Below are 16298 nucleotides of genomic sequence, written 5' to 3'. Positions count from 1 at the left end.
AGACAAGATCAATGTTTACGTCTGAGAAACTATTTTATCAGCTTACTTGTAGATGAAGTTAAATGCTACGACAAAAACTAGGACAAAATAACTAGAAAGATATATCATATTTCTTCAAGAAAAATATTAATTTAATTATTTAACTAATTATTAAAAATTATTTTATTTAATTTTATTAACTGATTATTATATATTGACGCAAATAAGTATTTATCACCATTTTCCAAGTATTTGTGGATGGGAGTTTGACCGAGAGTACACTAAAACTAAGTCATATATCAAACACCTTCATTTTAATGAAGGGACATCCTACTACTTATCTGTATTGAGAATGTCTAAATTGCCTACTACAACGAGATTTGGTATTGGGAACTACATTCATTATCAAGTCATATGCCCCTTGATGACATTTTTTCCTGATTCAATCAAATGTAGATTGCATAAGGTCTTGTACTTCTCTGAGTGAGACGTGCACATGTTTGAATACATGTGAGATAATACCAAACATCCTACCATTTCTGATCCACCTTTTATAATTTAACCTAGATTGATATGAAGTATATTGAATACTTTAACCATATTTTATTTGTGGAGGATATGTGCTCCAAAGTCATACATGGTTGGGAAAAATCTACGACGAGATACGTAAGATGGTATTATGAGATGTCGCATTGCTACATGATTCTAACATCAGAAATATATCCAAATATATCAACTAAGAAAGAAGCCCTTCCAAAGGAGGTAGAGAATGATGGCACTATGAATGTTCTGGTTTCTGCACGTGTACACATTTGAGACTTGGCCACCGGATTACTCTCACGTGGGGATATACAAAAGGGTGTCAATGTTCACACTGTTGTCTTGGAGATTTTGAAGGAATCCAAGAGTGTCTTAGATGAAGACAATAAAAATGATAGGAAATAGTTTGTGTGCGGCCCGTAGAATCGTTTGATTATGGATTTTATTATATTTTTGTGTTCGGCATCATCATGTATTATACTTGACTTGTTACATTATATATTATTTGATATTTTTAATTAAATGTTTTATATCATTTTTAGTTATTGTTTATGTGTCTGTAATTTAAAGGTGTTATTATCAAGAAAATCGATCTTGATGTTATAAGATACAATTTCAAATTATAAAATATGAAGTAATATTTTGAGAGGTGTCACTTGGATTCTAATTCTATAATCTAAACTCATACATGGTGTTTTGTATGTTATGAATTCTATAGTCGAAAATATGTCAATTAGTGTATTGTATTCTATTATAGGGTCTAAATTGCACCTAGATTTTTTTTGAATTGGAGTACACATAAATTTGTATAAATTATGTGATTGGTTCATTTACAATTAGGGTCGGAAATGAGTCGAGTCGAGTCGAACCCGTCGTCAGCTCGAATCGACTCGATAAGAATTGGTTTAGCTCGAAACTCGACTCGAGTTCGACACGAACTTTTTTTTAAGCTCGAACTCGACTCGTTTTAAGTTCTTGAACAACTCGGTTCAACTCGTTAGGTTCAGTTCGTTTACTTCACGGACTAAAAAGTCATTTTTAAAGTGGTAGTTTAAAAAACAAATTTAGAAGTAGTTTAAAATGGCACTTTAAAATTAAAAGTCACGGTGCATTATGTTTTTTTTTAGTTAGAAGTATTTTACTTTGTATAAAAAAATGTCATAAGTATTTTTTAAAATATTTAATTTGATAAGTTAAAAGGTTAAAATCTATACATTATTTTTTTAAATGATACTATTGAGATATATGATTTATATATATATATATATATATATATATATATATATATATATATATATATATATATATATATATATATATATATATATATATATATATATATATATATATATATATAATCGAGTCGACTCATGAACCTAACGAGTCGAACTATACATAGCTCAAGTTCAGCTCATTTATTTTACAAACTTAGTTTTGAGCTCAAGTTCGACTCATTTGGTTCATGAACTAAGTCCAACGAATTAATTATCGAATCGAGTCTCGAACTATTTTCGAGTTGATTTGGTTTATTTCCAGCCCTATTTACAATTAATATCAAAAAAACAACAAATCCTTCTTATCCTTATCCAATCAAAATGAATTATAATTTAAATGCACTTTAATACAATAAGATGACTCCTCTCTAATTATTCAGAACTAATGTCAATGCTAAATTTTCTGTCAAATAAATCATTGTCTCAACCATTACAACCCATAGATTTTATTACAACTTTTTTTTAAGAATTTTGAGATTTAAGTTCTCTTATTCTTTTAGATGAAGGATTGTGATTCTCATTTAAAACTTGTTTACTCTTGTGATAAATTTTCACTAGACTTAACATATTTTTGAGGAGTGTGACATATTTATTTTATTTATATTTATTTTTAATTATATTTTTGTCTATTTATTTGCTATTTGTTTGTATGAACCACTTTTTATATGGTCTATAATTGATATGTTTGTGTGCCAATGATAAAGAGAACAAAGTGTTGAACTTGGCTCAATCATATCCAAGCAAAAATTGTGCACACTTAAGGATGCTTTTTGTTTAACTGTTTATATATTTGAATTCATATTGTGCCTCAATATCATTATAGAATAAAGCTTAACTTTCATCTTTCTTCATGAAAGGAAGTTTCCGCATCATTATCGCATTCCAAAACAGGTATGGCCACAGGTAGACGCACACTTGATGTTGATGGCGCAAACAACAAAGGGTTAAGCATGTATGGGAATTTTTCTCCATGCCTCATCATGATTAAGACTTATAACGAGCTTCTAGTTAGGCAAAAAACAACAAAATTTCTAAATTAATATCTTAGAATAATTTAGTTTTATTTGTGTTTACGTTCAAAAGTATTAATTATTAGTGAGTTTTGTTTGATAAAATGGGATAAGTCAGTGTAATGGACTTATATTTATCTCTTAAGGCCATGAGAAATACCCTAGTCTTTCAAGTAAAAACTCGATTCATATGTGATTTGGTAAATATTTAGGCAACATTTGTAGATAGTGATGATGAATTCTGACAATATTGGGAGACATATCTGCAAATACTCTGACTACCAAGTGTATAAGAATTGTAAGTGTAATGTTGTAGATTTTAATGTATACTAGAATCCGACTTGTAGTATTTGATTTTCAGTGAAAAGTTCTAGGATTTAGATGGCATAAAACCTTATTTAAGGAACAACTGTCTTGGAGGAAAGATGTCAAAATATCTCATAGGTTATCTCTGATTAGGTGTACTACAAAGGTGTGAGGTACTAGAACCTTCTTCAAGTTTCAAATGTCAGTGGATCTAGTTGTCCATTAGATTTAATGGTCATTGAGTGTTTAGTTGTCCTCAATCTAGTAAGATGATTGGGTGTTTCGCCTTTTGATCTCAAGCTTTTGTATCATTCTTCAGATACATCTACCCTCAAGGGATCTTGGAAGACAATTATCAAGATCTAACGGTCTTGGGAAGGTGTGTGGAAATGAGATATTTGAGCATTCCATTTAGGGAGTCATAATATTGAATGGGTAGTGTCTTGACCTAAACTAGAAAAGCAGCCCTAAGCTATATCCAAATGAATCGAGTTGTGGTTTATTTCAATGCTCTTCAAGTTGGGATATTTTTCCATGGTAATGAGTGTGACTATGATCTTTAGTATGGTCTTGTAGGGTGAAATTAATAAGGAACCCCTGACATCTAATCGGTGTCAACCACTTGACAGAAATCATAATCACACTAGTTTTATTAATGAAAAGTATTACTTTTCCCAATCGAAGTCAGCCACTTAGTAGGGATCATATTCAATTTGTAAAATAACGAATTATTAAATTCAAAAGAAATGTTATTTAGGACAAATATATTTGTCATTTCATCATCTAGTGAATCAAATGATCTTTCCTCTAGTTAATGTAACTTATACGGTAGGAGTTATCAAAAAAATGATGCTAAGAAGGTTTCAATGTTGAGATAAAATAGACAAATACAAATATCAATTTCAATAATGTGTAATTAAGTTAGAGTAACTTTCAAGATACTAAGGCAATGCACACACAAATTTTATTTTACAAAACTTCATATATTTCAAAATCTTTCTAAAGTTTTCTTATATCCTCTAACTAATCGACCATGAAGCCTCCAAACAAATTAGGAAAGTGAAACCTCACTCTCTAATTGATTAGAACGTTTATCTAATCAATTAAGAAGTGAATTCACCTCCTAATATATTAGAAACTCTTTTAATCGGTTAGGAAGTGAATGTGGCTAAATCGTTTCCATATTTACTAGTTAAATATATTAGCTTCGCATGCTAATTGATTAGAGGGCGGCTAGAACTCATGGATTGTTTTCTTTTTTAGCCAATTTTTTTCGTCTATATAAAGGAGTCTTGTGCACTCTTTCAAAGAAAGAAAATAAGATTTACTACTCTTTATGGTCACTCACTCTCTTTATATAAACTTTCTTTATACACTTGTCATTATCTTAGTGTTAAGATAGCGAAAATTTTAAAATAGAACTGTGTAATGTTGTTGTTTAAATCAGATGATGTTGTAATTGTAATTTAAGAGCTTAGTTCTCCTAAGACATTGTTAGTGATATAAATGTTGCAAGTTGAACATGTGTAAAAACTTGGTGTTAAAATTAGGCATGGCAACATAACTCGTACCTGCGGGTACCCACCCGAACCCACTCTGAGGTTGACGTGGAAAACCCGTTTTGACTGGGTTTGGGTTTTCCCTGATTTTAAAATATGGGGACGGGTCGGGTAATGGGGACACCGGTACCCACCCCGAACCCGTCCCGTTTATTTTATTATGTACGTTATTATTTATTTTTGATAATTTAGAATATTAAATATGTGATCAATGTTTTGATATTTTAATTTAAATTTATTATTTGAAATGTATGTATAAATATTTTTTTACATTATTTTATTTTATTATTTGTAATGTAATTTTATTTTGGAAAAAATAACTATTTCTATTTAAAAAAATTGATTTCACTAAATGAATGGTGACGGGGACGGGGATATCTGAACCCATTTGGGACGGGTTTGGGTTTTGATTCTCCATCACCGTTTGGATTTGCGATGAGGCACGGATATTCGAACCCATTTGGGACGGGTTTGAGTTTTGATTCTCCATCTCCATTTGGGTTTGCGGCGGGAACGGAGATTGTTTGGGAATTCAGGTTTGGGAGTGGGGGTGGTAAAAACCGTCTCCGACCCGCCCTGTTTCCATGCCTAATTAAAATATTCTAGGTTGAACCTAGTGTAAAAGCTCAAAGCTATTAGTAGAAATTTCAAGTGAAAACTCCTAAGGACTAAATTAGGCTACATGATTTGAAGTTAAATCAGTATAAATTCTAGTGTGATTTCTTTATCTCTTCTCTATTATATTTATGTAATATATCTTCCGCATGTAACTTTCTACTTCATCTTATTTCTTAAAACGGATCAATCTTAAAATCAATATTTTACAGAAAAAAAAATCAAAATTCAAATATCACTATTCAACCCCTCTCATTTTGTGTTTTTGAAGTCACTTGATCAATGACTTTATATTAACATTTACTTCAATTAGTGGTACTCCAAACAAAGGAACATGAGTAAAAAAGTTAAATTGTTTAATTCTATTAAGCATTAAGTGAGTCTAACATCTTTCTGACTTCATAGATCTTAGGAGATATATGAGAAAGATTCTACTAAATCATATTTTAGTCTCCTTGTATTTGATTGACTTTTCTTCACCTAAAGAGAAATTTGGTTAACTTTTGACTGTATACTAGTTTTGCTAACACGTTGTTTATTTGAAGACGGCTAGAAACATTATCTTTTTAATATTTTCTTTAATATTCACTCTCTTATGGAAAAATCTATATGAGTTTGGATATTTTAGATAAAGTGAAAGATCTATATCAATTTCATCGACAAAAGTGTTTCATAATATTCATTTATTTATTTTTGTAAGTAAAAAGTTAAATTTTTTCGAATTAAATATATTATTTGTTTGATATTATTAACACTTAACATAACAAAGATATCAATAACAAACTTGGATGATAGCATGAGTATTTTCCTAGTGATATTATAAAATAACAACAACAAAAAATAAACAAATTTTGTTGTTAAGGAGTAGTACCATATTCACCACAAACATTCAAACTTTGTGGCACAAGAAACTTGATTGCGCACACCTATAGCTAACTACACGTAATTATGGCATTGTTTGCTTAAACTTATTTTCATTCTCAAAACTTAAAACATCACTCACTATTCATTCCGCAGCTATTAATCCCTTACGTTATCCATAGCTTTAATTATACTACATAACAATATTACCTAATTTTATGATTCATTCAATGTACTCTCTATCCCTTCATCTTGTACTTGTGTTTTGGCACAATTTCAAGTTTCATTAATGATAATTAAATGAGAATTTCTCCTTAAGTTAATTAAACCCTTTTAATTAATCAAAATAATCGGCTTATCACATGTATATGTTGATTTTCTATCCCCTTATTTTGTGAAAATCATTTTATTTATCTCAAAGCAATTAAATTAGATACATTCATCTTTTGACTTTGTGGCTAATAACTCAAATAATTTTCATTAGTTGACTTTTAAAATAATTTTCACAGTTGACTTTTAATATATTTAAACAAACATTAAATTAAACAATTATCCAACACTGTATATATATAGTTGTACCATTCTAACGGTTCCAACTACCAATTAACAAACACACAAAAACCACAATTCACTACTAAAAAACCGAAAAATCGATATTTTTTTACGGAAATTTCGAACATTAGAGTATAATGGATTGTTTTATAGGTACTAAGTACATCTTGGTAATTTTATGTATATTATGTGTTATATTGATAGATTCATCAAATGCAGCTTCAAGTACTAGTTACAATGTAGTTAAATTTGGTGCAAAACCAGATGGAAAAAGTGATTCAACTGAGGCATTTGTAAATGCTTGGAAATCAGCATGTTCTAGCTTAGTTCCTTCCACAATCTATGTGCCAAAAGGGAGGTACTTGTTGAATGCCATTAACTTTCGAGGGCCATGTAAGAGGAAGGTGACATTTCTCAATGGTGGAACACTTGTGGCCCCTGAAGATTATAAGGTGGTTGGAAATTCAGGGTTTTGGATTTTGTTTAATCGTGTCGATAATCTTGTTGTTTCTGGAGGGAAATTGGATGCGAAAGGGGTAGGGTTTTGGAATTGTAGAAGATCGGGGAAGAATTGTCCCGTTGGAGCTAGGGTACGTTATTTAAGTAATATTCTCTGATCTCATCGAATATAAAAAAATATAAATTTATTGAATAATATATAAGAAATGCATGAGAAAAATTTTAAACATGTTAATGTATAATTGCAGACAATGACATTCAATTGGGTGAATAACTTGGTGGTTAGTGGCATTACTTCAATTAACAGTCAACTAAGTCACCTAGTAATCAACACATGCAACAATGTTATGGTGAGAAATGTGAAACTTATTGCACCAGACAAGAGCCCAAACACTGATGGGATTCATGTTGAAAACTCAAATGGGGTTACCATAAATGGATGTACAATGCAAACAGGTGATGACTGCATATCCATTGGTGATGCCACTTACAATCTCTTCATGTCAAATATTAAATGTGGTCCTGGTCATGGTGTAAGGTTGGTATCAATATCCTTAATCATTACTAACATTTCATGATAAATAGTCACACGAACTGGATTGGTATAGTTCAATTTGAAAATCGAATCATAGTAAAATAGTCACACAAACTCTGTTAATTTGTTCGGAACTGGACTGAACCAAACTTATTGACTTGGTATACCGGTTCAAAAACCATACTAAGTTGTTAAAAAAAAAATTATCCAAACTGAATTATTTATTAAAGAACGGAACAATTAAATTTGGCTCCCGATTGGTTTGATTATTTAATCTTCAGTTCGATTCGGTTCTTGATTCTATTCGGCAGTTTTCCGAATGGTCCTAATCATTACCTAGGTTAATTTGTAGTATACTGACACTTTTTAAAAATGTGTGTTTGATACAGCATTGGAAGTTTAGGCCAAAAAGTGGATGAAAAAGGAGTTGAAAATGTGACATTAACTAATGCAATCTTCTCTGGATCTGATAATGGTGTTAGGATAAAATCTTGGGCCAGGCCCAGTAACGGTTTTGTTAGGAATGTTTTGTTTCAAAACATCATAATGAATAATGTTGAGAATCCCATCATCATTGATCAGAACTACTGTCCCAACAATCAAGGTTGTCCTGGCCAGGTAATCATCAATAATCCAACTTAGCATGATTATATTCACTACACTTTTTCTAATACACTTTAATTATTAAGTAAATGAAATCCCGAGAGTATGCTCCGATACTCTCGAGATCTGAGGTTCAAAAATCCTGTAATAGGCTAACAATTCCTATATTTCATCAGTTCATTCAGAATTTTGTCCATTTTAAAGACGGAATTATTGACGAATATGTTAATGTATTATTTAACAGACTTCAGGAATCAAGATTAGTGAAGTTACTTATAAGAACATTCAAGGAAGTTCAGCAACTGCAGAAGCAGTAACATTTGATTGTAGCCCAAGTAACCCATGCCAAGGGATCAAACTGGAAGATATAAACTTGAATTTCAAAAACAAAGCTGCAACTTCTTCCTGTAACAACATTGGTGGGACGAGCAATGGAACACTGGTTCCAGAAAGTTGTCTGTTAAATTAATAAAAGCAATCATGCATAATCAATGTGTTTTATTCATATACATGTATATAAATTTAGATTAGTTATGGGTGTGTATATGCTTCAAGTTGAAGCAAAATCTGAGTAGGTATGCAAACTACATGTATTATCTATAGCTGGTATTATATTTATTTAAATATATTTAAACAGATTTAAAATCAGAGAGTCATTTGATTAAAGATCCGATGGTACAAATCAATTATTTTAAATTACACTCTACAACTGCAATTACAGCGGCCGCCACAATATTCCTGATGCGGTAGCCTCTGGAACCGCAATTGCAGAGTGAATTAAAATCATGCGTCCGACTACCATTACAAATCACATCAGCCGCAATATTGTTGATTCGGTAGCCTCCGCAACCGCAATTGCGGTGTGAATTAAAATCATGCGTCCAACTACTATTACAAATCACATTAGACAATTTCACTTATGTTTCTTTACGTATTTTCATTAAAACTTCAATTTCAAATCTCAAATCCAAAAACTCAATTTCCTTCCTTTATAAAAATCTTAACATTTGTGTTTCTTAACGGACACCTCCCAGTTCCAGTTAAAATTCACGCCGCAACACCTGCAACCGCGATTTAAAACCATGGTACAAATTGCTTGACTTCAAAAAATTTCAAATATAGAAAATCCAAATCTGGCAAAAGCTACTAAAAGTTTTTCCTGAATTTGGCAAATCAAATAACAAGGTTCTCAAATGAAAATTTCCTCAACATGTCTAGTGTCTGTAACATAAAAGAACAACTATCTATTATGTCGATACAAATTTCTAGAAGTATAAGGCACCGATAATAATACAAATAAACAGTTTTTGCTGCTCACTCACATTATTTCAGGGCAGTTTCTGGAGATTGCTTTGGTCATGTCCTCTTCAAGAAGTATCCCAAAATGAAGCCAATCACAGCAACAAGAACAACATACATAAACGATATTCCACCACGGTTTCTACTGACTTGGCGCCTCAAGAGCTCCTGTGTGCAAAATATTCAACAACCATCCATCATATTTCATTAGAAACATAAATTTTACAACTATTTACAGCATGATTTTAAAACTTCAATGTTATTCTTTCAAAGAAAACGTTCTTTTATAATTAGAAAATGCACTTTTTTAAAATCATAATATCTATTTTAAAAAGTAGAAATCTAAAACATGTTTTGTTATAGGTTTTCCAACAATTAAAACAGTAGCTTCGGACACAATAGGGTCAAGCAAGAAATGGAGAATAGACCAAATATGTGGGCCCCACCATGTCTACCCCTTGTCACTCAGATGCAAAGGGAAAAAACAGGGAAATTTCAAACAAAGCATTAATTATTTCACTTTTGCCCTTATCTTTCCTGGTTGTTTTTGTCTCCTTAACTTCCATTTTCCATGTTCACAACAAACCTTCCAAGTTTTGTATTGACAATAGATGCCAAAATAGAGCTTATAAATCTTAGGCAATCCTTACAAACTAATTTTATGGTTGAGTTAGGTCCAAAAATCTAATATGTTATCAGAATCTATCAACATACAAACCTATCGATAAAAAAGGTGAGAAACGAGCTTTGCCACTGTAAGAAAATGAGGAAGAACAGTAATGCAACAAAAAACCGAGGACAAACGAGGACATGGACTTTGCCACAATGATGAAATACATGCAAGGGTGAATAACAAAGTGTACATGGCAGAACAAACAAGGACACAGACTTTGCGAAACTTGAAAAACTTCACATGTTTGGTTGTTCGATGAGCCCATCTATTCTTCTAAAACCACTAGCCAGTGGGGTTGATAATGTTTCCATGACAACTATGGGAGCAATTATGAGAGCAGAGATAGTTCCAACCCCACAACTACAGAACCTGTGAGCAACATCAAGCACTGTGGCTAAGCGGCCATCACAATAGCTGCCCCACCATGAAGTCATGTCAAATATAGAAATGAGGATGACAAATGGAGTTGTCACTGGATTCCAAAACAGCAACAAAGATCAAGAGTAAGAGCCAGGGCTGAGGTGACGTTTTGGGGGCCATCCAAGAAGTAGATGGCGTTTGGAAAATAAACTTCCTAGTCTAACGAGCCAAACGTAACTAAATCAGAGGGTTGAAATACCAAAGAAAATCTTGTTTTACGTTGCTGGAGGTATGCATGTCGGATAATGAGACCCAGATAGAAGATTAGTTGCTATAAGTAGCCGTGGTACGGCAAGAACTTAGGAAGTCTATAATATCAGTGTTATAATGCAGGAGCTGATTGATTATACATTGAATGGTCATTTTAAACAAAGAAAACTTAAATTGTGAGGCTTACAGAAATGGACCAACCGTAATTGTATAGGGGATTAAAAGAAAGATCAAACTATAATTAGCGAATGAAAAAGAAAATGCTAACTAAAAGGGACAGTCCGGGGTAGCTTGAAGGCTGACCCAAACTTGTCCCTAGCCCAAACATTGAACTATAACATGTCACCCTAACCCGCCCACATTTCTTTGTGGAACAGGCCAAGCCCGGACCTAAAGAGTTTGGGCTAGGTTGGGTCACCGAGACGGATCAGGTCTTGAATACCCCTAATTATTTTCAATCAATAAATGCCATTCTCTTCAATATCTCTATCTAGCTTCTGTATAATACACTTGATTCATGTGAACTTTTCTTGAGTGTAGCTCAACATCAATTTTATTATTGAATCCACGTTATACGTAAAACGGTGTAACTTAAAATAATAACATTAAAAAGGTCGGAAGCAATTACAATTCTACCTTTAACTACAGAGTGCAATTTTTTAAAACAATAAGCAGAAGTGTCATAATTAACCATCTAGAGCATCGATGAAAATTTTAAAGATAGCTAACTATAAGTTTATCGGCAAGCTGCAAAGATGTATATTTGTATTTATATCCATTACATACCAGTTCTTGCTGAAGTCTTCTCTGTTGGTCAATAGCCAAATTTCTCTCCTCAGTCACCTTCGAAACAAGCGTCGTTGTCTGAAATATTCAGAAATCAAAATAAGAATATTTTTTTCTGATCAATACACAGAATAAATACAAGATAATTCCATAGGTAGAGACAACAACTGCAAGCAATAGAGTCTACAAGCAAAATTTTAATGATACAATTGTCAAGGTAAAAAACAAATGAAACAAATCGATCCAATTCAGAAATTTTCTACAGACTACATCAATAATAAATGAGATGCTCAGTAATACAGTGCAGCAGTGTTGTCGATGACGGATGGCAGTCCATGGTGGAGAGCCAAAATCCTGTCATACTGGGTGCTTTTCAGCACCCTTATAGCGGATTATGACGCAAATCCCCAAAATATCGGCCAATATTTACCATAGCGGTGAGCCCAAAAAACGTCATGTATATCTGCCATGGCGGATATTTAATAACACTGCAGTGCAGTAGTATAAATCAGACTACAGTAGCTAGAAATTACAAATTTATGTGTTCCTTGAGATATCTCATACAAGACAAGTCAAATCAAAAGAAAAACATTTCAAAGGAGTTCTCAACTTCCTAAAAGAATGATCTGAGATATCTATCATGATCTTGACCTTAACTAGTAGAAACTTGTAAAGGCATAAGCAATGTCATCTTGTTAGCAGTATTGTTGATGTGGTTTTTCTCAAATCAAGAACAAATTTGTAAAGCATGCAATTGCCAGCATGAACTATTTTTTATATTCTTTTACAAAGAGTTTTTTTCGGCATATCAACTACTGCTGTTTGTCATAAGTTTAAAGAATAATTGATTCATTAGCAACCTGATTAGTAACTAAAGAAATTAACAGCTCTAGGAAAAGGAGAGAAAGCTAATCTCATTAACAATACAAGCAATATCAGTCAAATTTCAAAATGTCATGAACTTTTTGCATCAAGTAATCATTGTATTTGTTGAGATACGGTGTTGATTGATATTTGATTTATATTAGTTGAGATATTCTCTCCTTTATTTCTTGTATGAAAACATTTCTTATTTCGATGTATATAACTTTGATTGTGATATACATATTTGACATCAGAAAAACAAAAGGTTGGGAGCTAAGCTCTCAAACTATTCAGCACCAAAAACTACTCAAGAAAGATTCCTCGCATGTGTGGACTAAAGTGCGTTGAAGAAGGTTAGCAGGTCTAAAAGATATCCAACAACTGTTGTGAATAAGCTCATTGGTGATTTAAACAGAGCAAGCTTCTTCTTAAGATTGGACATGATATTTGGCATCATCATGTTCATATTAGAGAGCTGTCGTGAAAAACTGCTGTTAACTGTAATGACTCATCATGACACACATTACAGGTTTCTGGTCAAGCTATTATCCAAAAATAACATGAACCTGATTTTCAGATCCTTCCTTAGGTTTGTGCTTTTTCTTTTATAATATCAAAAAGCATCTCCAATTCTTCATCGCAGGTGTACGTGGCATCACAGATTTCTTAAAATGATGCGACATTCACTAAATAAGCCATGGTTTCATAGCAATAAAAAATGAATTTGTCTGAAAGATTGACCATATCAAACTGAAGAGAAATTGAGGGGGAAAATGTATGAGAAGAGATACACACTTCGAAACAATTTGCGTATGCACAAACACACAATATAAACATTTGCTTGTCCGCGTGTAATAGTTAAAACCTTCATCAGCATGCACCACATTGAATTTCACTAACAAGAACCAAATAAAAAAAGCAAGAATGTAATTAAAGGCATTACCTCGAAGGTAGCACCCAAAGGTTCATCCCGCCCATTGAAATTTCTTGAAGCCTACAATACAATGTATGGTAAGTACAACAACTAAAATAACAAGGTTGAGATTTATTTATCCTTTGAAAACACAAACAAAATCACTAATTACTCACAGCTGTAAATTCAGTAACATTCGAATGTCCATTTTCCGATACAGAATCTGGTGAAGAGTCCTCATCAGATCCTTCTCGAACCGGAGACGGTGGTCCGGGAGGAGTAACATACAGAACCCTCAACTTGCACTCTTCAACATTGTGTCCTGCCTCTCTACTGAACTGCATGGATAGAAAGAGCATAGGTAAGTGATAACAGATAACTGTCACATGCAAAGTTATTAACTCCATCGACAAACATTATCTTTATTTACAGAATAAATACCATTTCTGGATTAATATCTTTTGTGGTAGTTCCAGGACTCGCAATCACACTTTGAAGGAGAAACTTATCTTTGCATTGCATATCAGAAGGTGCCTCCTTTTGCGCTTGCATTGTTACTAATGAATGAACAAGACATTGACAGAGTTGATAAATAATCAAAGAGTAGTGAAGAGAATGAAGCTAGAAAAGTGTAGAGAGAAAGAAACCTATAACATCACATGTTGACCTGGGCAACACAACCCCACTGTTAGGCCTAACACAATACTTCTTCGGATTTGTAGTCTTAACCTGCACCGCACCGTCAAAACCGAATACCAATCACAAAAAATAACAAAACCCACATACAACAACAACCAAGCCTTATCCTGCTAAGTGGGATCAGCTACATGGATCAACTTTCGCCATAATGTTATATCCAGGACCATGTTTCAATCCAAATAGTTAATCTCAAGATCTTTCTTAATAACTTTTCTTATAGTTTTTCTATGTCTTCCAAGAGTATGTTTGTAGGGAGACGAGAACTTATTTTTCTTTTCTAAATTAAGGAAGCTATAAATTTAGAAAAAAATTTAAGTGTGATTGAAATGTTATGTTATATGATCAGTTCTCAAATAAATAGTCATTTTGGTCATTGACGGTGTCGGACATTATAGCTATAGTCCCAGAATTCGGCCAAAGTTACAAAAACATCATTGAATGTGTCTCTCATTAGCTATGAAGCATGGACACAGACACGGACATGACACTAACACGTCGACACCAGTAATAATTTAAAAAATGAATAAACTAAACGTGTGGGTGCCTGACACGAACATGGACACGCCTTTTTTCAGAGGTGTATGCATCTATGAAGCACAAACTCCGACATTGACACCGCGACATTGACACCGCGACACGACACGGACACTCCGACACCAATGTGTCAAAAGTCTAGAACACTAACACTGCTATATATGTCATAGTATTTGAGTTTCATTTATTCATCTAATTATCAAAAGAGTTAAAAATATTTTAATTAAAACTAATGTTTTTAATTATTCGTTGATAACATTGCTTCAATACATGTTTAACCCTTTTAATTGTGCGTGAAATTTGTCTAAAAAATGTATAAAGTATGTTGAGGAAAAGAAAACACATTTTTTTTAAAGAAAACTTGTCTGAACTATCGTACATGTGTTGTATGAGTGTCATATAGATATCAGACACCGATTCAAATTTGTCAAAGTAAAGAAAAAATCAATTTTTAGGAACACTAGTCTGACTTTTCCGACACTTGTTTGACTTTTCCGACACGTGTCGTACGAGTGTCATACAAGTGTCTGACACCGAGACGTGTCGGACAATGTGACACGCCTACTTCTAGAGGTGTCATGTTTCATAGGTCTACATTGCTCATTAGACAATTTGGTTCTCAAATGTATTTTACTGTAAATAGTTTGATTCTTAAATGTATCTTTCTTTGTCAATTAGGTACATCAAATTACTAACAAAAGACACCCTAAATAACATTTGTAATTTAGAAACATTCAATGACTATAATTCAAATACTAAAATGATACCTCCTCACACATTTAGATATCGCATTGATTTCTTATTCTCTTTATCATTATCATTATCATGATATTCTATCAATTTCAAGAAAAAAATCTCAAATATATACCAAAATATAGACTAAATCAAAAACAAATGAATTAAATTTGAAACAGCATTTTAACAAAGGGTAAAAACGAAACCTTGAAAGCAACATAGTTGTCGGTCTTGTTAGACAACTGTAGAGAACACGAGATCTGCTTCCTCAATTCAACTAATTCACACAAACAAAACCAGAAAAACAAAATTAACAAAAATTGCTAAAACCAAAAAATTGAAAATTGCATGTTAAATCAAAGAACTTGTTTTCAAATCGAAGGTCTTACAAGGAAACTGCAGCTCTTCCGGTTGAATATCGAGGAGGTCGCCGGTGCTCATGGTTAAACGATCGCCGGGAAGAGGAAAAGCAATCTCCGCTACGGGAGAGGAAAATCCGGAGAGAGTTTCCGAGAAGAGAGATTCACAATTACTGAATGAATGAGCTGTGTGCGATGGTTGTTACTCGTTTTGATCTTCGGGAAATTCGAAATTCATCTAAGCCAAGGGTAGTGTGGTCTTTTGATTAACTTTTAGAAGCCCATAAAGTTATATTTGGTAATCAATTCTCAATAATTAATATACAAACTAACTATTTAAGTTTTGTATTAATTGTTGATTCTATTTTTATAAACAACTCTCTTCAAATTTTCTTAATTTTTTTATAATCAAGACCACAGTTGATCCTCAAAAGAATTTAATTAAATGTTTAGAATTGGATTCAAACCCAATATTTTTAATTAAGAGTTAAAAAAGTTTTAATATCTCATTTA

General features: G+C 32.6%; 2 protein-coding genes across 5 annotated transcripts; one reads left to right on the top strand and one right to left on the bottom strand.

The window, feature by feature from the left end:
- Window positions 1–6833: 6833 nt before the first annotated feature.
- On the top strand, window positions 6834–8818 carry LOC127127959 (polygalacturonase). Its single transcript, XM_051057217.1, has 4 exons — window positions 6834–7286; window positions 7404–7693; window positions 8080–8308; window positions 8538–8818. Exons 1-4 carry the CDS (start codon window positions 6834–6836, stop codon window positions 8760–8762), a joined length of 1197 nt encoding a protein of 398 aa, XP_050913174.1. The 3' UTR covers window positions 8763–8818.
- On the bottom strand, window positions 8504–16043 carry LOC127127960 (vesicle-associated protein 1-2). 4 transcript variants are annotated; one of them, XM_051057220.1, is made up of 9 exons: window positions 15816–16043; window positions 15633–15703; window positions 14106–14187; window positions 13900–14015; window positions 13635–13796; window positions 13489–13539; window positions 11682–11759; window positions 9616–9760; window positions 8504–8750 (listed from the first exon to the last, which is right to left on the bottom strand). In XM_051057220.1, the coding sequence occupies exons 1-8, from the start codon at window positions 15865–15867 to the stop codon at window positions 9650–9652; spliced, it is 723 nt and encodes a 240-aa protein (XP_050913177.1). In that variant the 5' UTR covers window positions 15868–16043; the 3' UTR covers window positions 8504–8750; window positions 9616–9649. The 4 variants fall into 4 exon arrangements, with proteins under 4 accessions (XP_050913177.1, XP_050913178.1, XP_050913176.1 ...); XM_051057221.1 differs by having other exon boundaries at window positions 8504–8732; XM_051057219.1 differs by lacking the exon at window positions 8504–8750 and adding an exon at window positions 8922–9354.
- Between the last annotated feature and the right edge of the window lie 255 nt (window positions 16044–16298).

This window comes from Lathyrus oleraceus, chromosome 3 (assembly GCF_024323335.1).
Source record: "Lathyrus oleraceus cultivar Zhongwan6 chromosome 3, CAAS_Psat_ZW6_1.0, whole genome shotgun sequence".
NCBI lineage: Eukaryota > Viridiplantae > Streptophyta > Magnoliopsida > Fabales > Fabaceae > Lathyrus > Lathyrus oleraceus.
Note: the sequence above shows the minus strand (reverse complement) of the source record. Positions and strands in the feature narration are given on the sequence as shown.

Excerpts from the sequence above, each read along its gene's own strand:
- LOC127127960 (XM_051057220.1), bottom strand. The coding sequence starts at position 15,867 with ATGAGCACCGGCGACCTCCTCGATATTCAACCGGAAGAGCTGCAGTTT. Across the intron at positions 13,540-13,634 it reads ATGTTACTGAATTTACAGCT|GCTTCAAGAAATTTCAATGG; the intron begins GTGAGTAATTAG and ends ATTGTATTGTAG. Across the intron at positions 9,761-11,681 it reads GAAGACTTCAGCAAGAACTG|GAGCTCTTGAGGCGCCAAGT; the intron begins GTATGTAATGGA and ends TTTTGCACACAG.
- LOC127127959 (XM_051057217.1), top strand. The coding sequence starts at position 6,834 with ATGGATTGTTTTATAGGTACTAAGTACATCTTGGTAATTTTATGTATA. Across the intron at positions 7,287-7,403 it reads ATTGTCCCGTTGGAGCTAGG|ACAATGACATTCAATTGGGT; the intron begins GTACGTTATTTA and ends GTATAATTGCAG. Across the intron at positions 7,694-8,079 it reads GGTCCTGGTCATGGTGTAAG|CATTGGAAGTTTAGGCCAAA; the intron begins GTTGGTATCAAT and ends TGTTTGATACAG.